The sequence below is a fragment of the Psittacula echo genome (assembly GCF_963264785.1).
Source record: "Psittacula echo genome assembly, chromosome: 1".
Taxonomy (NCBI): domain Eukaryota; kingdom Metazoa; phylum Chordata; class Aves; order Psittaciformes; family Psittacidae; genus Psittacula; species Psittacula echo.
The window spans coordinates 138,156,193-138,178,243 of record NC_137735.1 but is presented as its reverse complement, the minus strand read 5'-3'; the positions used below and the strand labels follow the sequence as shown (position 1 = coordinate 138,178,243).

Sequence of the window (22,051 nt, the reverse complement as noted above, 5' to 3'; positions counted from 1 at the left end):
TATCTACAGATCTCCTCCAAATGACTAGGCTTTACTACACATGAGGTCATACGAAAGCTAAGACCATTCACATGAATATCACACAAAGCAAAAAGAGCTGCACCAGCAGGACTTCGAGCTAAAAATGCTGCATGCAAGGATTTAAGGTCAAATAGAAGTTAGTCCTTACGTCATCGATGAATTAACTATATGCTGTACACTTTGGATGTAATCAGTAATGTCTACAGAATGTGCCAAGGTCAAGTGAAGTTATAAAGAGAAGAAGCCTATGCTTTCTTTTCTACACAGTGAACTCATTTAGAAGAAGCATTTTTAATTAGACAGTAAAAACAAGAATCAGATCAGAGGTGAACCAAGCCTGAGCTACTGAAAGAAAAAGTGCAAGGCCTTTGTGGAAATGAAATATTTTGAGGAACAGGTATAACCACAGGTACTCAGTTTGAGTGCCAACAAGATAAGATATTTTAAAGGAATACTGGCAACTTTTTTTTTCTTTTTTTTAATTTTCTTAAATTAGCATTTGTATAAAGGGACCACAAGTCACAGCTGTACCTAGAGAAACTTTTCAGCTGCAACCACATCAATTGCAGACATCACCCTCTGATATACAAACAATGTTATTTACTTGAAGAGAAGAACTCAAAGGGAGATGAACACCTGTCTGGGTTATGATTTACAGGTCATTTGAGAACTTATGTGAACGATATGACCCTCTTGACAGCAGAAAAAACAGACTAAAGATGCCTACAACTCCACATACTCCTCACTGAGTGCAGGTTAAAACATATTTGAGCTGTGTCCCAGGTCTAAGATGTATAGAAGACCAAACTGTGCTGGAGAGCCATCCACATGTTTAAATCAGAAGTACCTTATATGTTAAGGAAACAATGTTTGAAAGATTAATTACTGTAGATTCAGTGACCCTGTTGCCACCTCCTGCTCAGCCCTGCATAGCTGCCCACTTTGCACCTGCACCACTGCCAGATCACGGGATTGCTCAAGTTTGACACTCTTTTCACAACATCAGTTTCCCTTCTATCACTGTTATTCTAATTTCATTTGCAGGTGTTTGGTAATGAATACATACTGATTAGCATTTTAAAACATCTTGATGCTGAGATTGGTTCCTCCATTCTGCCCAGCCAGTCCGGCAGCTCCTCAGAGAGGAGCCTTATGCTTTCTCTCAAATGCTACTGTAAACAAAGATGTACTTGGTTTATTATCTTGCATCTATCTCCACCAGTGCAAACCAACCTGCTGATTCATACAGACACAACCACTGAGAGGTCTGGATGTTTCCTTCCCTACCATGTTTCCCCAGATGCATCCTACTTTGATGGAGTGGAACACAAATGATACAAGGGAAAAACAGATGTCCACAAAGCCTCCTATGGCTGAAGCCACACATCTATCCTCTGTTGTCTGCCCATAACTGAGAGGAAATTCTATTGCAAGAAAGCAGATTCAGTGCACTGAAACAGGAAAAATAGCACTGGAGACTAGATTTAGCAGAAACTTTGCAGTAATTAACTGCACTTTGCTTATCCTTCAATAGTTAACCAGCATGGTACACAGAATAAAAGCAAAGATACTTGCATTTGCTGACATCTTGCAGTGCTGGGGACGTTCAAAAATAACACTCCTCCAAGGCTGGGGATCTGTTCAAGCTCTGTCACTGTGCTAAGTCTATTGCTATACTATTTCTACAAGATCTATTAATTTGCTGGAGAATATATTAATAATTACTGAGTAATGTGTTACCAGATAAAATTCTGAGTTTTGTCCTGCCTGAAGCGATCCTTTATGATGGAAAGTGGACGAGCAGCTACCCAAGCTGAAACACACAGAGGAAAATGCCCTTTAAAGAGCTTACAAGTGAAATGATGCAGCCAGGTACCAGTGCAAAGAGTCTGTAAATACCAATATGCTGAGTAACAGTCACATCAGCATAAACAGTGAAGACACACCACATCATTTCCTCTGAAATTATTGCCAAGGTGAAAACATGACAGCGATACACTGAGACTCTTTGCCATGAACTTCTTTCATCACGTATTCTCCACAGAAAATTTCAGATGAACATCTGTTCTCATTAGTGAGAACCTGACCTTCCAGCAACTGATGCAAACATTCAATTGACTGGAGGCAAATCAGAGCAGCAGTAGATTTCTAAGTTATGGGAATTATATGGTTGGTTTCATAATCACAGAATCCATGCTTTATCAGATATGGTTCAGAAGATCTAAAGCTTTGCTCCCCACCGCCTTAAATTACCTTCATATGGCACATAAAAGAAAGTAAGAGAAAAAGAGCTGCTGCAGGTCATCTAAAAAGTTATTGCTGATAGCAAGGGGACGAAACAGGGTAAGACCATTTCCTTGATCATGAATCTAAATTTTCCTAACACTTGAGCCAATTTGGATGTAGAATAAGTCTCAAGTGCAACTCTAAAAACCACAGAGAGGGAAATGGCTAGTAGCACCAGCAAGTGAGCACAGCACAAGGCAGAGATCAAGTTGATTTTCTTCTCCAATTTCCATAAATTTTGCTTTGCTGTAGAGTGAGGTCTGTGTAGCTTTTGTGGATTAAATGTTTCATTCTGAACAGTTCATATATCTTTAATGTAAAAGCTGCTGACTTCTCATTGTCTTTTATGCTCTTCAGACACATCTTAAATGGATTTAGATCAAAAGTCTTAAAAGGTCAAAATTCAAATCAAATTGGGATAAGGAAATAAATTATTTCTAAAGAAAATCACTAATGTGATCATTCATCTCCTTAAAATGCCTGTTAGAACAGGTGCATTGCAAAATTACACATTCTGCTCTGAGATAAAATTTCACATCAGGCACTGATGGCACAGAAAGATTCCAGACCTAAATCAGTTTCCCTAATTCCCCATTTCTTTGTTGTAACAAGAGTAAAACCACTTAAGGACTGCTCTTGTGCTAGATTTTTGTGTCTGGGTTATCCAGATGATGATAAACTACAATTTATCAACTTAGTCTCCAGTTTAACACAAATACATTGGGTTTTTAAAAATCTCCTTTAAGGAGATTTTTAGTCTCCTTTGCAGAGTGATGACTTTTATGTCATGCCAATCCAACTTAATGATATAAATTTATGCCAACACTATTGACTCATCTTTTCACCTGAAGCCTGGTAATGGAAAGGACCAAACATTCATAATTCAGAGTTGCCGCTGTTTGGATGGAGAAAGGCTTTTGTGGAAGATGCTTGGGAACAACTAAGATTATTTATCCACAAGCAATTACTCATCCTGTGGTAGAATCCGGACCTTGACATTTGGGTTAGTTCTCACAACTTCAAGCCCCAATTTTTCTGCTATTTAGTTGTCCGAAAATATCCCTATCTTTAAATTACTTACAAGACAGAATTTAGCAAGGTACCAGATTAACTCTGTAATAATTTTGGGATATACATGCAACCAAGGAGAACTTTGGAAAACGCCTCTATCCTGTCCATCAAGTGGCCTCTCTAATCCACCCATGTACCTTCAAAATAATTTACATTAGCACAACGCATAGAAACCAGCGAAACCATAAGGTTTAGTTTTCACTATAACTCAGGATATTCTGATTTAAAGAAAAATCTCTGCTCCATTCAGGGGTTAATTTTTATACACACATATGGCAAGATGCAATCAGGAGTATCGAGCAAAGCATAACTCTTTCCTGAAGGCAAACAGATTATTTAAACTTGGCTAATGTCTGAATCAATACTTCCTAAGCTTTCTCACAGTTCCATAGTTACCGGCTTCTGTGCCTCGGAGAAGATGTGCTGTAGCTTCACGCCTCTCTGGAGAAGTCTGCATCTACCACTTTGTCTTTGTAGTTTACACAGAGAAATAACTCATCCATTAAACCAGATGTTGCTAAAAATACGCAGATGAAGCTTCTTTCACCAGATGATGGCAATTGAAAAAAGCAGAAAAGCACAAACAGATGCAGCCTTGAAAAAAATGTACCCATAAAATTTCACAGTATTCAGCTAGACATTGCTTAACCTTCACTACATAAAAATACCAGCGTGTTTTGAGACATTCATTGAAGCCTTTTGCTGCAAGTGGCAAAGACTTTTTATAATATTAGCACACACTTCAAAAACTTGGAAAAATACTTTAGTTCACATCAAGAAAGCAAATTGCACCTCAGCAGATTGCTGATGCATTCGCACATGGCTGAAAAAGAGTCTTTATCATGCTGAGGCCCCCTGCTATAGGATTTATCCATTATACCTATAGAGCTGTGGGTGATATCCTGCACAAAGAACAGAAAGCAGGGCACTTTCATGGATAAGAGCTATAGTAATTGCTGCTGTCCAAGATACATAAAAAAATTCCTTAAACTAAAGAGACAAAGCCAGTTCCTGTGTCTGTGCAATGCTTTCCATGCCAAGGACGTTTGGTAGCAGCTACTAAGGCTAGAACAATACCAACAGGAAAATTATTCTCCTCAGACTGAATGACTGGCACTTTGTACTCTGCATCTGGGAAATTAAAAGCACACATTCAAACATCAGTTAAGAAAAGAAATAAAATACCAAAACCCCAAGAAACCAGAAGCATGCTTGCTTTGCCCATTACAGAGCCAAAGAGTTTAGAGATGCCTTCTTAATTGTGTGCTGTAGGGTAAGAACTGGATTCCTAATAAGGTTTTACATTTAAATCATCATTACTTACAGATCTGCTCAGAGGCAGCATGTAACATACACAGAAATAACTGTCAACTATTCACATGAAGCATCCTTTCCCTTACTGGCTGTTATCTTCTGATCTCTCTCTCATCTTCTTTCTTACAAAAGAAACAGCCTCTACAGACTGTTAAAATCAATCACAAGCAATATTTCACTGTTGTTCATACACACTATTAAATTAAAACATTACTTAGTATTTCATTTACCCAATCAGAAGACCTTACTGGAATAATTCCTTAGAAATACCTATCTCTAAGACATTACTGCCTTCCACCGTGCTTGGACATGTGTACTCTTTCCTGGGTAAAAAGCTGGCAAGCCCAAAGAGTGGTGGTGAATGGAGTCAAATCCAGTCGGTGGCTGGTCACAAGCGGCATTCCCCAGGGCTCAGTACTGGAGCCAGTTCTGCTCAGTATCTTTCTCAAGAATCTGGATGAGCGGATAAAGTGCACCCTCAGTATGTTTGCAGACAACACCAACCTAAACCATTCTATGATTCTACGGTTTTTAGTCATGCCAGAATGCATACCTGCATGAGACTTAGTATGCTGTTCTGATCGTACCTCTGTTCCCAGCTACCCGGTCACAGATGAACATAATCTTTTCTACATTATCATTTAGCTAAAAGTCTTTAGAGTTTGAATTCAAACACTTGCATTTTCCCAAGCTGAGAAATTTCAGCTTTGCAACTGCATCTGAATTTGCCCAATAAATAGAGTGCTGGAGCTGTTACTCAATTCGAATAACCCGAGCAATGGACTACCAAATGATAGAAAACAGGAGCAATTTTTCCTCATGAAAAATAGTTCTCCAATATTAATGACATCAAAGGGGTTCTTAACTGTTTGCCGTTCTGGATGTTTCAATATTTTTGTAACCACACATTAGCGAATTCTGAAGGGTGGACAGTTGCTGTGTCTCTTGCCAGAGGAAGAAGCTTGGATATCTGACAGAGCCAGTCAGGATGTTCCTTAGCTGTGGGTCTGTGCAAGCAGCTTTCGTGTGACTAGATAACTCTAATCTCCTGATGAAAGATGTTCAGTTTTGGATTTGTTTCTGGATTTGGTTTCTCCTTCATCTTGCCATATCCTATTCCTGTCCCCTCAAAGGTGAGCCTGCTGCTCCATTAGACCTCTTTATCCTATACTGGTGCCGTCCAAGTCCTGCTTGCCACTTCCATGACACTGGCTACAATTTCCAACTCCACTGTCACACCACAAGTGTTTCAGGTTTCATTTTATCATCGTCTCTAGCAGAAGGGGAGAGAGACAAATCTTTGCTACTACCAGAACACAGTCTAACAAGCTTCACCCATCCTCTTTCACACTCTCCTTACCTTGAGAAACAGACTCAAACCAGGAAAAGGCAGAATAACATTTATATCGTCTGAGATACCATCTTCTGAGATACCATCTGAGATTTCACAGCACCTGTTAGGTATACATGTACACCAGTCCCTGCTATAGCACACTTGAAAACTGGAAGCAGAAATAAGCAAACACCTTTTTCGTTACAGGACATACAATTATCTTAATCTCATTACACACAGATTGAATGATTTTCCTTCCTAACATCTCTCTTACTCTTCCAATGCATCAAGTTGTAATAAAAGCATCAGGAAACATCTGACATTGCTGTGCTCTACAGACTGCCTGATCCTTGTCCTAATTCTGATCCTGACTGGCTACACTTTGTACCCCAGTACAAATGAAAATTAACTAGTAATAATTAAATTATATGATTTCATAATCATGACCATAAATAATTCAAAGATATTAATAACGCATAAACTTGTGAGAGGTCATGCGACTATGAAAAATAATCATCTGTTCACTTAACAAACAACTAGCAGTCATACCTACAGAATTTTAATGGGCAGGATGCAAATTAAAACCTGATAAAAATGCAGTATCTTAATTAGTTTTGAGCATAAGCATCTTAGTTGAAATCAGTGTCCTTCATGCATTTCTACCTATGATCATTTAAACTAATCTAATCAGACAATAGGTCACAGTTTCAAAATAGGGTATTTTGTGTTTCTTTTTAACATTGGACACTTTCAGGTACAAAATCAGTTCTTCAGTTGAGAGAAAAAAAAAAGGAGGAATATAGCATCTCACTTTCTTCTTTTTTTTATGAAAAACTTCAAAACTGCCCTGAATTTCAACAAAGAAATGAAAGAAGAGACAAAAAGAAAGGAACAGAAATATCTTGTTTGATCCTAGTTCTCATACTGAAATACTCCGTATGCTGTAGTTTTCACTAAGTCTGTCTTTCAAGAACCGTCAACTCTTGAAGAACTTCACTGAGGTGCGTATCAGCAAAGAACATTTAGAAATGTGGTTAAATACAATGGAGATGACACTACCCAACATTTTGAAGCCTTTGTCATGATCAATAGATATTTTAGTACTACAGTAGTATCAAGAAGCATAAGAAAAACACTGCCTTCTACCACACAGAGTGGAAAAACCACCATGATGTGGTAGATGGCAACACCCGCTGCTGTAACACCCAAAGTTATGGCAGGTCTGGATGGAGATGTGACCTGTGTGCCGGGACTGTGGCTCAATAACATGACTTGCACACAGAGCAGCCAGTGGGATGAGCATTGTTGCTACCACCACCTTGATGACTGCTGCAAATCCTCCCTTCAATCCTATTCACAGCAGTCAAGCACAGACTGAAAAGAAACACCGCGTGCCGCAGTAAGGGCGCAGGCACAAGGCAAGCCCTCACAAGAAATGGAACCTGGGAATACTTAATTCCTTGTGAAATAGATGCCATTTCACAAATTTTAAACACATGCACAACGCTATCTCTGCATGGCAAAGGTGTCGCAGAGGCATTCAGTAAACAGGACGAGCTATTATTTCCCTCCTGGCAGCAATCAGGGTTGAGGAAGATTCATGGACTCCCTGGGGCCCCAGAATGTGCTTCACAGTTTGTTTAGTGGCTTTTCTGTGGCTATACAGAAACAGTTTCCCTTTGGAACAGTGAGCTTCAGCAAGGAGCATGCATACACATCTATGCCTTCATCCAGTCACTGCTGGCTTCCCTTGTTTCTCTGAAAGGAGGGAGTGCTCATTAATAATTTGGCCATTTCTTTTTACAGACAGACCTTTGGGGGGTCCCAGTGAGATAAATATTTAACTGGAAGCTGGCTACCAGTTACCCCAGGGGGCTCCCAGTGTGAACCTGTGCTGCACCATGCTTTCCACTGAAAACCAGACAGATCTGGTCACTCTCTATTGCTCACAGGTGCCTGCAGGCATGCAGGCTTCCTTCTTCTCAAGCTCTTTTATGACAAAAATGCTCATAAATACAGGACTCACAAGTATGTTTTGTTAAAGACAGTCTGGCATTTAGCATCCATGATGGGCTGGCATATGAAATATTTCACTTGTGTGCAAACCCCTCTCTGCAGCTCAGCACTCTTGGACTTTCCCTAGACTGGAGCTGCTGGTTCTGCTGTTCCCAGTGATGTGTGGATGTACTAGGTTGTTCCACTCTGACATGTTTGAGAGCTTATGGTCAGAGCACCAGGCTCCAACCAAATTACAAGTGGAGTACCTGAACTGGAGAATTCCTAGCTTCTCTTTTGAGATCTAAAAGTATTTAGTTTTTCTGATTGTATCTACTTGCAGTATGAATACTTCATTAAATTACAGAAACAAGCTAGTCTGAAGATTATGTTGTCAAATTTTAGAATTTCATGCAAGTTTACTATAAAATAAATCTCACCTAATATTTAATCTCATTTGGGTTTTTTTCAACTAATTTTACATTTAATTTACTTAGTAATTAGCATTTCTAAAGCTCAGAAATGTCAACCAAGCCGCCTATTCATTGTAGAAGTATCAATTCACCCAGGAGATACCGCTTTCCTATGATACATTAAGACATATCACCTCAACGAATACTGGTGGAAAGGGCTAAATACAGAGCTCAATAAAAGTATCAATATCTTAGTATTAATTAAAGTATTATTAAAAGAACAGCATGTAAGAATTGCTGGCATGACTTAACAGTCTATTCCATAAAACACAGACAAAGGCCAGCTGCAAATAAGGAGCAAGAAGGAACAGCATCTTTTATTCCATCAGTCAAGAAACTGCAAGACAGCTCAAGGTCAAAATTTCAGCCATGTGAAGTTGAGTAAAACAAACTTTACCCACATCTGTATTCTTACTTGCACTTAAAAGTAACCTTTATTGAGGCTTGTGCTGTTCACCAAGTGTCAAAAGTATTGTTAAAGAATGTCATCAGCATCTCAAAAGCATCACTCGAGTTACAATTGCCAAAAGTAATTCTAAGCCCATGGTCAAAAAGACCAAAGACAAAGAAAGCAAGGTTGTCATTTGTGTAACTCAGAAAGAAGGTAACTTAGTAGAAATATTCACTGGAAGTTTGACCTTCAAACAAAACAGGTTCTATTTCAGTGTCATAATCTTGAGCTTCCAAACACTCCAGAAAACAATAAAGAAACAGAAAAGAATGTATTGCTTTTAATTACCCCAAAGTTTTAGATGTACAAAGGTATTGTAACAAGCACACGTTCATGTCGAAATCTGGTATATAAAGTTCATAGAGAATAATGAGATTCTCTAGTTCAATCTAGAAAAACAAGGCAAATCCCACCCAAATCCTAAATTCAAAACACCCACAGATGGGACATGCTGACAGAACTATGACAAGTTACTAGACGTGGCACTGGATGGTGAGCACTACCAGTTCAATTCATCATCCAAATAACTTGTTTGCCAAGTTCCAGTCCCTAAGCCCCCCGCAAGCAGAGTGCCTGGCGTTAGCCCTGGTCCAGCTCTCCTGCTGCAGGCACCACTGAGGTTTTAGAGCTAGTTCATTTAGTGCTTATGCCACACAGCACTCCCTGCACCTTACAGAGCCTGCCGAGCCATCACTGTGCAGAAATGATTTCCCACAGAGCTATTAAAACCTTAAAATCACAATCAACCACATATTCCAATGGGAAGCGAAGACAGAACAAAATATTTATCCTTCTGACTTGCCCACTGAAATCAAAGGGAAAGCAATTTTCTGAATTTGCTTTTTTTATTGAACCCGAGACAAAAAACTGTAAGTGTGTGGACTTTGAAATATAGATCGATAGTATATGTCTTAGCATGCCTTCTTCAGCTCTTCTTTGCTCTCTTGGATTTCCAGTTATTGACATACATACAAAATTTATATTTTAATAGTTCTAACATAACCTTTTGGCCAACTTAACCTTCTATCTGAAGTACTGAACTATGACATTCAATTTCTGTAACAGCAATTTAGACAAAAATACTACATTTCAACTATTGCCAGTGACTGTCTGTCTGCCATTACAACTGGAATCTCTCCAGGCTGAAAATTTGAGATCTTGCATTCATTACGTTAAATAGATGAGGGAAGAGTATTTTTGAAAGGATCTTTCGCCTCATTCCAGTAGGTGGCAATAGCTCTGCCCTAAAAGGCTCAGAAAACTGGTGCTTCAGAAGGGGAATGAAGCACCGCATCCCTGCCCACACCCGCTGCACTGGAGAGGCTCTGAATGAAATCAACCAACAGAGCCACCCAAAGAGTCATTTTGTCACTCTTTGTCAGCCCTAAAATTCTCTGGAAACCATTATCATAGTAACAGAGATTTTAGTAAAGGAGAAAAAATTTAGTAGTAAAAATTTAGTTAAAAATTTAGTAAAGGAGATTTAAATAATGCTCTAAGACCACTTATAACAAGATAATTATTTCACATCTGATTTGTGAGAGCGAGCACTTAAAATGTTGCTCTGCTTTGATTTGTGCATGCCAATACAATATCTATGTCCAATCTAAGGAATTTAATATAATACAGAAATGTTAAGTGGTTACACTATCTCTAGTTTATGACATTTATAAACACTGGGTACTAAAGTCTTCATTGTTACATGAAACTCAAAGTTTGGGATCCGGCAGTAGAAATCAGCAGAAATCAAAGTAATCACCTACTTTCTATGGTCTCAGACAACTAAAAAGACCTTTACATAAATAAATGCTTTTAACGATAGTTATTTTACCAAGAAAATAAGCTAAATGGGAACAGACATCATCTGAAACACAGGTCTGAAGAACTAAATCATCATGCAGAACCTCAAATTCATCTCTCATTATCATTTATGCAAAGCTAATGTGACAGCTGTGGAAAGCTAAAGGAAAAAAGAAAGCCTATACATCCTACAAGCAAGAAGAAATGCCCAAAGTGCTGCTGTGTGGAAGTACGACCTGACATCGAACAGACTGTCGGTTTCTGAGCCCATACTAACCAATGAACTCAGTCAAAGTAAGGTCACAACTTTAAATCAAGTGAATTAATAATTCCAGCTCATCCTGTCCCAGTGAGGGATTGATGTTGCTGCCTCCATTCTCAAGGAAATTAACTACACATGCAGACAGCACATACGATCATAGAATCATAGAATCATAGACTAGTTAGGGTTGGAAAGGACCTTAAGATCATCTAGTTCCAACCCCCCTGCCATGACAATAATTTATATGAATTAAATTCATCAAACATATTGAATTATTCAACAGTCCCAATGCAGAAATGTGTTCCTTGTTTTCCCTCAAAAAGAAAAAAAAAAACCCAACTCTAAAATCTCCATTGTTTAAAGAAGGGAGAATATCACAGTTTTACTCTAGGAGATGATGTTATTACGGAAGAGTTACTTATTATGGAATAAAGATATGTCAGATTTGGATTAGGGATGCTGTTAAAGGTACAAGCTGCTGTATGGAGGAGCTGGGTTTGACCCTGTTGAATGTTCTTTATCAATAAAAATCCCCAACCACATGCAGCTTTCAAAAATATTTTCTGTCTGCAAAACAAGAGAAAATGTCAATTTTGTAAATCCATCTCAGAGTGCAAAAACCTGAAGGAATCTGATGAGACAATTTTCACTGAGGATTGTTATTTCAATCCAAACTTTAAATCCTAACCGAATACAGGTGAAAAACAAGTACTGGAAATATTACCACCCTCAAAAAAAACCCTCCCCATGCTCCCAAATATGAGTCAGCTCCTCTTGCTTTGGCTCCCAGGCAAAGGGGAAATCCCCAGCTCTCTCCCAGCAGTAGCTCCCTGCATGCCATGCTCTCTGGTCAAGCATCCTCCTCTGCCCCTCTCTCCGATCCCTTTGGCCAAGGAGAGCGCTGGGGTCATGCACTGGTACCATGCTCTGCATGACACCGCTCTGGGAGAAGCACGGATGCCTTTCAATCTATCCCTGAAAAGATGAGCAGCCAAAGAAGCTAGTTAGTAACAGGCTCCTATGGGCAATAAATGACTCTTTTTTCAATGTACATTTCATAAGAGAAAGGGAGAGGAAAAAAAGCTGCAGGAATTATCCATGTGCTCTAAGCACACTGACAAGAGACTGTCAATTCTCTCATACATGTTGGCATTTTTTTTCCCTTTGCTTTCCTATCTCCATTAACTAGAAGCAAACATGTTTTTTTAAACAGGAAATGAGTATTTTCCTTCTAATCCCATCTCAGCTGACCAGAGAATGACTGAAATGAGCAGAGAGCTTGCTCCTTCAGCTGGATGGAAATCCAAATTTTAAACACCACAGCATCTTCCTCCTCGGACCATGTTTTAAGTGGTGAAGAGCACTGACTCAACACAACTTCCTATTTAAACAACACGTTTTTTTCCTAACACAAACCAGCACCTGGAATTCAGCTCAAGGACCACTTCAGCTTTTCTTTTCCAGTTATCTCAATACTATTGCACCTGAAGTTGTTACAACAAGTAACCCAAATAGCTGTCAGCATCAGCCTCTTCATCACTCTTTACCAGAAGGACTTTGAAGTATTAACTTACAGTAAGATCTAGAAGCAAAGTGCAATACAAATGTCAGGTAGAGAAGAAATGTACAAACAATGTTTCAAACTAACCACTCCTGCTTTAAAATCCTGATTTGTGCTGGATGCCTTCAGTGTATAAACTAAACATTTCCAAAGTCATTATGAAGTCGTTCACTTCATAAGAAGACTGACTAACAGCATATATTGTCCTTTTCAAGCATCCAGAATTTGCCACTGGTTGAGCAGATATAATGAGTTAGAGCTATTAATAGTAATACCTAAGTAATTACCCTAAAGAAATGTAAATAGTTTCAGTTTTCATTATCATGTCACTCTGCTCATTATTTTAGATGTAAAATGCAGATACAATACACAAGGACTTTAACTGTTCAGGCATAAAGAGTCAGTCAAAAATAAAATAATAAAAAATGGGGATTTTCCCCCTTGAACATAAAAAAAATAAAAGACTGTATCTTGTGTTAAAGTTACAACAAAATTTCACCCTTAATTTAAGTAGATATACAAGTTTTACCATATTTTCAAATGCTTAAAAAGATCTTAATATGGTTATCAGACTGAACATGAAACAATTTCCTTCTGCACTTAGCCCAGAAAGCCAACCGTATCCTGGGCTGCATCAAGAGGAGTGTGACCAGCAGGTCAAAGGAGGTGATCCTGCCCCTCTACTCTGCTCTCGTGAGACCTCACTTGGAGTATTGTGTGCAGTTCTGGTGTCCTCAACATAAAAAGGACATGGAACTGTCGGAACAAGTCCAGAGGAGGGCCACGAGGATGATCAGGGGACTGGAGCACCTCCCGTATGAAGACAGGCTGAGAAAGTTGGGGCTGTTCATCCTGGAGAAGAGAAGGCTGCGTGGAGACCTCATAGCAGCCTTCCAGTATCTGAAGGGGGCCTACAAGGATGATGGAGAGGGACTCTTCATTAGGGACTGTAGTGACAGGACAAGGGGTAATGGGTTCAAACTTAAACAGGGAAAGTTTAGATCGGATATAAGGAAGAAATTCTTTACTATGAGGGTGGTGAGGCACTGGAATGGGTTGCCCAAGAAAGTGGTAAATGCTTCGTCCCTGGCAGTGTTCAAGGCCAGGTTGGACAGAGCCTTGGGTGACATGGTTTAGTGTGAGCCATCCCTGCCCATGGCAGGGGGGTTGGAACTGGATGATCTCAAGGTCTTTTCCAACCCTAACTATTCTGTGATTCTACGATGATTCTCCAAAAGAACTTAAAATTGTTATGTCTCAAAAGTTTGAGCAAGAAGACTAGCTCAAAGGATCAGAACATTAAAATTGTATTGCTACCTACTCATTACTAATAACGCAGGCTTCACCTGTGATCGAGGGGACAATATTCTGCATCACTTCATCCTTTTGTTCTTCCTATTTGCTCCTTCTAGTTAACAGAGATGGCATTAAAATATGTGTAGATTTCTTAAGTTCCTCTTCTACCTCCCTAGGTGTCCAGAATCACATCAGTATATCCACCATTAGACTGTGATAACACTAATATCCTCCCCACAGAAAAGAACTTGTGCCTTAATGTTTGGGCTGACAAAGACTGTAATCAGTTTCAGATCTTCTTTTCATTTCTGTTTTTGCATATCCCACTAATGTGTATCAGATATTATTATGCTGAAGTACGTACTTGTAATCAACTAGGACAGATAGAATTGTGTCTTGCCCCCTGGCTACTCCAGGTTTCTACACTTACTGGCAATGGTGAAGATAATCAGAATTTAATTCTATTTGAAACTGCATATATTTTGATTTTCTTTCCGAAATGATCCCTGACAGGAGATGGGGAATCCCATCTTCCGATTCCTACTAAAGCATGAATATTAGTAAACATTTATATGTTTATATGCTTATTGTCCAGAAAGAAATTTCTCTAAGGCTACTGGCTGTAATCACAGCTCTTCTGAGTGCTGCTGATACACATGCAGATGTCACTGTTCTGTAGATTCTGCTACTTTCCTGAGTCATTTACTCCCTCTACTTTTCTACTTTGCAAAAGTGAGAACCATAATTCTATGCATAATCTTCATATACTCCTCTGAATAATTACTAAGAGAAATACCAGTTTCTCCCCTAACTGCTGCTAAATTAAGCAGCACTTCCTAATGCAGGCACTTGTACGAAGATTCCAAATCATCATTTCAGCAATAAAATCTTCTACCAATACTTCCTGCATGACAAAACAAGCAATGTCTACCCATGGAGAGAGGAGTACTTCACTCCTGGAAGGCTGCTCTAATGCTAGCCTTCCTGTGGTAACAGGAAAGGTCTGAATACCCGTTCCCCATGACACACCGAAAATAACTTCTCAGTCTTTAAATGTGCGAATACAAACATACATCTTTTTGGCATCAGTAAAGCAGTCACAGCAACTTTTACAAATGTACTTGTCACACTGCAAACGCATCTCGATCAGACAGTGACTAGCAAAACAAATGTAATGAGCTTAAATTTGCCTTTATTTACAAGCAGCAAAAGGAACCTGACATTTCTAGAAAAATCTAATGTTGCTTCAAAGAAAAAGTATTGTAATCACTTTACCAGTCTCATCTGCCATACATTAGAGAACAAGCAGCACTGTAAGAATGTAAAGCTTCCCAGAATACTCCCAAGGCTGTGACAGACACTGGCATGCCCCCCGTTGGACATAAACCAGGCTGTTGTCTGGGAATCTAGCTAAAGAACTCCCATTGATTTTTTTAACCACTGGAATGTAGTCAGAGTTCAGGCTTGAACACCAAGGTTGTCAGGCACATTCCTGCAGTGGAAACTCTTCTGAAGCTGGGATCCAGGGTCTGACTGCCTGCCTGCCCTGCTTCCTCACATTGCCTGGGCAATTTCAACCCACTGGTCCCCAGAGCAGGTTTCCAAGATACAGTTAAACTGCTCAGCAAACTAACGGATATGAGCAACAGGCACACAGTGACACCAAACAGCATTAACAAGCATCTGTAAACATGCCATTAATTTCACACAGAAAGAAGGAGCTCAGGAGAGCACTGGCCAGAGGAACATGAAAAGCTTTGCAAAAACAGAGCTCTTTTTGCACTCGCCTTTGCCCTGGATACTCTTAGAGAGGGGAATGCTTGTTTATATTGACAAAAGCAGGATTCTCCATGAAGCATGAAACTCCCAGGGCAGGGAGATGTTCCTATAATGAAGTTAATAAAAATGGCTGAAGAAAGCAAATCACTGAGCTCTTCTCCCTTTATAGATTTCTGCTCCCAATCATCCTCCTTCAGGGACTGTGGAGACCTGCCAGCTAATTTTGTGGACAGGATGGATTTTAGGCTTGTCTCTGATCTGCAGATGATGCTATTATTTCTTCATAATTGTTTACTTGTATAAAGTCAACATCTTTTTCTCCAGAGGGAGATTGCTCAGAGTCACTGTGAGAGCCTTTTAGCTTGCAGTTGTGGTCCTGCTGTCGTCTTGACAACATACTCATGTCAAGGTTAATGCCATGTCAAGGCACTAATAGTAGCTCCTTTCCTTGTGTGGTTATTCTTTCAACTGTAAGAATATTAACGCAATTTGAAGTTACTTCTAGAGCATTCCTGGCTGGCCTTTACAGTTATCGCAATTACAGGGACAGAAGTTTCAAGGTTTCTGAGAGTACTGTGGGAGTAATTGCAATTGTAGGGAAGAACTAGATTTCAGTTTGTGCTCTGAAAGCACAGAACTGAAAGCAATCACCTCCACATTCAGTCCTGGCTGAGAGACAGATTCTACCCATGGCTTCTGTTGTGCCACCTGAGCTTCAGATTGGAAGCTTCCCATTGCATCCCCCCCCCCCCCGCAAAGTGAGATAATGATTTTTATCAACTTCATGGGGATTTTATAATTCAATCTTCATGAAGAGAACAAAACTGCAAGCCTGTCTATGCTATTGCTAAATGCAAAACTTATTATTGGAGACTTATTATTGGAGAACAGTCTCCTAACACAGAATCCTCAGACCACACTGAGAGAGAAGACACAGCTGCTCTTCTTTTATTACAAAGTGAATAATTTAAGAATATTCTTACTCACTGCCTTGAAACCATCCTTTATATGTCCCTGGGTAGAGCTGGAGGCAGCAAGGTCTGCATGTCAACAGTTGTTTTGTTTGGTAATACCAAGGGCAGCAAAGCATCTGACTGTGCTGATGCCTGGGCAGGACACTCCTCTCTGAGTTATTCCAACACCAGTCAGGCTTATGTAAGTGATTAAATAATAAAAATGACACCTCCATTCTTTATCTTACACGCATGATGCAAGTGTACCCACGGCACATTGCCCATGCTGCTCCAAGGCCTGCCTCGGACTCGCTCAGATTTATTCTTATGCAGTGTCCCTCCCCTAGGGCCACCGCTGGCCACCGAGTTCCCCAGATTCAAAAGAACCCAAATGCTATAATTCTCCTTGAAAAACATTTGGACGCTCTCATTGTGTCCCTCGGTTTCTATGACAACCACAGCAACATACACAGCCTTGCTGGCAGCCACAGGAAAATGAAATCTCTGCTCTCTTCCCTCCCCTCCCCAGAACTTCTCAATGTAGAACATACCATAACCAAATAAATATGATTAACAATGAACACAGAGGTGGTGTCTAGTATACCAGGCTGGCACTGGGGACACATCTTGCGAATAAAAATATGTTACAGTATTTTATGATAACAGTCAAAACATTGCCTGCTATGTCAGTGTTACTGAAGTACCCTGGGACCAACTATGCAAAGAAGAACAGTGTAAAGCTAGAAATACATAAACAGGAGCGTTTTCTATGCCAGCTTGCATGGCTGAAAGAGCTATAAAAAAAATATGACGAGGCTTTCTCTGTTGGCGCCTCTTCGTACCCCTCACCTTGCTGGTAGGTTATAGATCAGGAATAGATAAGCCCCTGAGTGAATGTCGGGATGGTTGGGGCTAAAATGCCCTTTCCCCCATCCCTGGCAGTGTTCAAGGCCAGGCTGGATGGGGCTTGGAGCAATCTGGTCTAGTGGAAGGTGCCCCTGCCCATGGCAGGGGGGTTGGAACTGGATGAGCTTTAAGGTCCCTTCCAACCCAAACCATTCTATGATTCTGTGAAGATGGCTGCAGAGCTATGTGGCTGCACACACATCACATGATGTGACCGCAGGCACATCTCTATGGCTGCAGCTCCCAGCTTTCTAGTGGGAAAATCATAAACCAAATGTGATTGCAGCAGCAGTGAAATGCTCTGCATGGCACCACCGATCTGAGTCCAGCAGAAGCCATTTCTCCAAATCTCCTGCATCAGGCAGGATAGTGAGAGCTGCTGCTTTCACTAACATTCAGGCAAACCGAGGTCCAACAAATCCCAAACATTCCTTCTCTCCTGAGTGAAATTAATGGCAAAATAAATTTGCCATATAAGGCCTCCAAGTCTGGAAGTTTTATGCCATTTACTCATTCAGCCAATACTGGATGGCATAAAGCCATCAGAATACACACGAGTTATAAAGAGGCCACATGTGGTAACTATGGTTATGAGCTTTCCATGGATCACAAAATCACCTCTCAAATGATTAAACCAGTCTCTGATTGTTAAAATATCATGTATTTTTAACATAACTGCCACTCAGTGTCTAGCTTGTGACAAAGTGACTTTGTGAAACAAAGGGCTGCGTTTTCAAGCATCAGCATGGTCATCATTTCTTCACCACTGCTGTTAGTTTGTCTTAGCACTGGTTCTCTCTATGCTGCCAGAAAGATACGGACAATTCCTGTTGCTCTGAGACACAACTGGGATGTAACCACACCGTTTTCACTACAGCACTTCTTCGCACTTGGTGGGGAAATCCTATAGCTTTGTGGGGCTGTTTTGTTGTAAAGCAGACTGAGCATTTGAGGAAGATGAGCGGCGTCAGGACATACATGAATGTAAACCCTTGGAAGCCAAAATCTGTGGGGATTCCCTCTGGACAAGTATGCAGAAATACATGTATCTGTGAGGAGGAGGAAGTGAAACACTTCCCTGTTCCACAGGGCCTGGAAGGCACAGAAGGTGCCACCTGACATTTCACAGCTTGAAGGAAGAGCTTTTAGAAAACTGCGTGATTACACAGACCAGGAGGAAGTGGGATTAGAAATTAATGAAATAAGCACCAGAAGTGGGGATGAACACTTAATCTTTGGAAAAAGAAATGAGGGTATTTTATTGGTTTTCCATTTTAAGGCAGAACTCTGGTGTCTACTGATGTAACACATTTAAAATTGTTTTGTTCTCTCTTGAAAGATTTAGGAAAGAGTCCTTACACTATGAAATTATTGTACAACATGGAAATAGTATAGTTTGCAATACGGAAAGGAAACACTTCTTTCCTAATTTTCTCCAATAGGCTGTACAGCAAGTAGTGCTATGTGAGAATGAATCATGACTATAAAAGGATTACTGATGCCCATATTTACTACGTTATACAATAACATGGCCTAATAAATAAAGTTTTATTTTATCTATCAACTATGCATAACAAGTTTATGTTTCCATTTATGTCTTCCTGTGTGCTAGTACGATGTTGCTAACCACACACACGTTACTTAGAAATACAGCATATATGAAATGAGAGTTTACTTGGAATACAGAGATATCTGTTACCTTATGAATATGACTATGAGAGTCCATCATGCAGAATGCATCAGGATGTTAGGTAATATGCAAGATACGTTGTATGATGCACCATTGAAGAACAAGCAAGAAGGATGAGATTTTGTAGTTTTCACAGTTACGTATTATTAAACAGTAATAGCCCCCAAATCACAGTGCTTTTAAATGAGGATTCCGAAGAATATGAGCTATCCTTTTCTCCATCTGAAATGAACTACTAGGAATAACACTCTAATAGTACTGTAACCCAAAGGACAGCAATCTTAGAGTAATTTTAAATTAATGATTCTACAATTAGTTGATATTTCATAGCTTCCAACCTCTGTCCAATATGACTCACTGACACTAAGGCACTTGGTTTAACTTCAAAACGGCAAAAAACCCCACAAACCATCACACAAACCTTTGCCTATTTCCAAGTATGTTTATGGCATGTGGGTGGCACAGCTGAATTATGGTGAGGAGGTTTTATCAGCAGTAATTACAGATTTTATCAACAATAATTATACAATACCCTTGTGGCACTGAACCATTCTAAACCCTACTCCAAGCCATAATCATTATTAAAGTATTGATAAAGCCTTTACAGGATGGTGTTCCAACTCATAAACCCATTCCTTAAGAACAGTCAATACTTCAGAAAACCTGAAGACTGATGCAGTGCTTAAGAAAAAGCGCCTTAAGAGGTGTGATGCATTCTAGAGTTGCACTGGGATTTACCTACAAATGCACACATTCTTACACACCAAGTGCAACATACAACATGATGCCAGTTTTAAGCACAGGAACAGAGTAATCTGTGGCCACAAACTATGCTTTGATAATTAGAAGTTTTCAGATTTGTATTATTTTACATTATTCAGCTGAGCAACTCGGTTTCTTTAGCAGGCCGATATTAGAAGTGTGGTTTAATTAAAGCCTTTAAAAAGAAAATTAATTCAGAGGGCTCTAAGTGTGCACCTAGGGAATATGCCACCTTAAATAAATGAAGACGTCAGGGAAAAGTAATTTCCCTAATTGCTAGTGTACTTTTGCCATAGTTTCTAAGTGCAGACTACATCGAACTGGCTGCACACATCAGGTCAAGGCTTTTATTTAGAACAGTTTTTAAAAGGTAATAACCCATTTTTGACAATGGCAAGTTATGTTTTTTTCTTCTAACATCCCAAGAGTAACACTTTACGTAAAAGCAAAAGTATTCTCAATAGCAAGAAAACATCAGTAGAACACAAGACCAGAAAACCTGGAAAAGTGACATACCTGCCCCAAGCTGCTTTCGTTGTAGAATCTTTATCAACAGGAACACATGAGGATTCAACAACACTTGATTTATTCAACTTGTAGCAGAGACCACAGTCTGGGTCTAACATACATCCATTGCAATAACTGCAAGAGAAAGAAATAAATACGTAAGCAACACTTTATTCATTTGTACATGTCAAAACTGACAGCATCTCTTAATCAATCTTGGGATTCACATGGTCAAGTTGTCAGTGTTGGAGATAAGACAGTAAAAACTGCCAAAAAACCTAATACAGATGGCTTTCGCCTTCTGTACCACACTTTGGTGGCCCAGTTGCGAATCTCCCAGTGACACCGGATCAGGCTGTAGGGGAGTTCACTCATGGAATGAATTTTAACTAAAAAAAGACATATTGGGGTTGAAGAGAAAGAATCATACATAATACCTAATAACTAAACTGAGATCTGGGCACATACAGATGTGGGAGTCAGTCTGGCATCATCATATCATGTGTCTCCATGTGGGAACTCAGAGCCTGATTCTCATTATATTCCATGGACATAGTCAGTATGTCAATACAGCCATTTCCCATACAGGCATCTAGTGCCCAAAAATATCCTGCCTGCCCTTCACCTGTCACTGCAGAGTGTGCACATCATTCCAGTGCAGCAAACTTGCCAGGTCTGTACAGACCTGTCTCTGATTTCCTCGGTAGTCTCAAAGAGTATGAGATGCTTACATTTAGGCAAAGTTTCCTCAATGCAATCTAGCATATTCAAGTGACTAGACAGTAAAACTGTTCTCTAGGCTCCACTGGTTGTACTGACCACATCCCCACTGACTCTACTGGGAGCCTAGATACCAAGCGCCCTACAGATTCTTCACTTAGTCTAAATCGCCAATTCAGAGATATATCCTCGTCAGTAAAGCCCCTAATATATTCTAAGGGATAACTTTAGGAATTAAAAATAGGAGAATGAGAAACTGTAAACCATGGAGTAAGTCTGGAAATTTGAAGTTGAAATTAAACTTTGAAATGTAACACCTGAAAACGTGTAATTAAGGTGACCAAAATAGCTTCAACCTATATCCCTGTAACGGAAAAACCAAGGAAATAATCCTTTCTGAGCAGGTATTTTTATCATAACAATGACTTAGTGAATGAAGAAATAATCTGCTCAAGCTACCATACCAGTATAAGAAAAAGTAAAAGTAACTGTATAACAAAGTCTCAAAAAACAAATCAGTAAAGCAGATTAAATGGATTTTAAAAGTTTGAAAGTACCTGCTTCAAACCTAGTCATTCAAACTCTTCTTACTATGATGTTTCTAAAAGAGCTATAGAAAGACCAATTCATATGGTAGCTGGCCAAGAAGAGGGCTGGGAAAGTGTAAAAACCAATGTATTAATTGGCGTTTTCGTACTTCTCCCAAGTTTCAGAAATTTGTGCTCTTTGTTGTGTTCTTTCCTTGGGCTTACTATCACAGAATTATTTAGGTTGCAAAGGACCTTTAAGATCTCCGAGTCCAACCAATATTCCAGTTGGCATTCGATATAATAAAGGCTGCAGGATTTCATGTCATGCCAAATGCCAGAGG

The 22,051-nt window shown here is 39.7% G+C and overlaps 1 protein-coding gene across 1 annotated transcript in view; it reads right to left on the bottom strand.

The window, feature by feature from the left end:
• SLC2A13 (solute carrier family 2 member 13) overlaps positions 1 to 22,051 on the bottom strand; it is a gene marked incomplete at both ends in the record, with an annotated part of 166,198 nt that overhangs the window by 9,227 nt on the left and 134,920 nt on the right. The window contains one exon of the mRNA XM_080610693.1: positions 20,470 to 20,595. Coding sequence (XP_080466819.1) covers positions 20,470 to 20,595 — 126 coding nt within the window. The remainder of the gene's footprint in view (positions 1 to 20,469; positions 20,596 to 22,051) is intronic.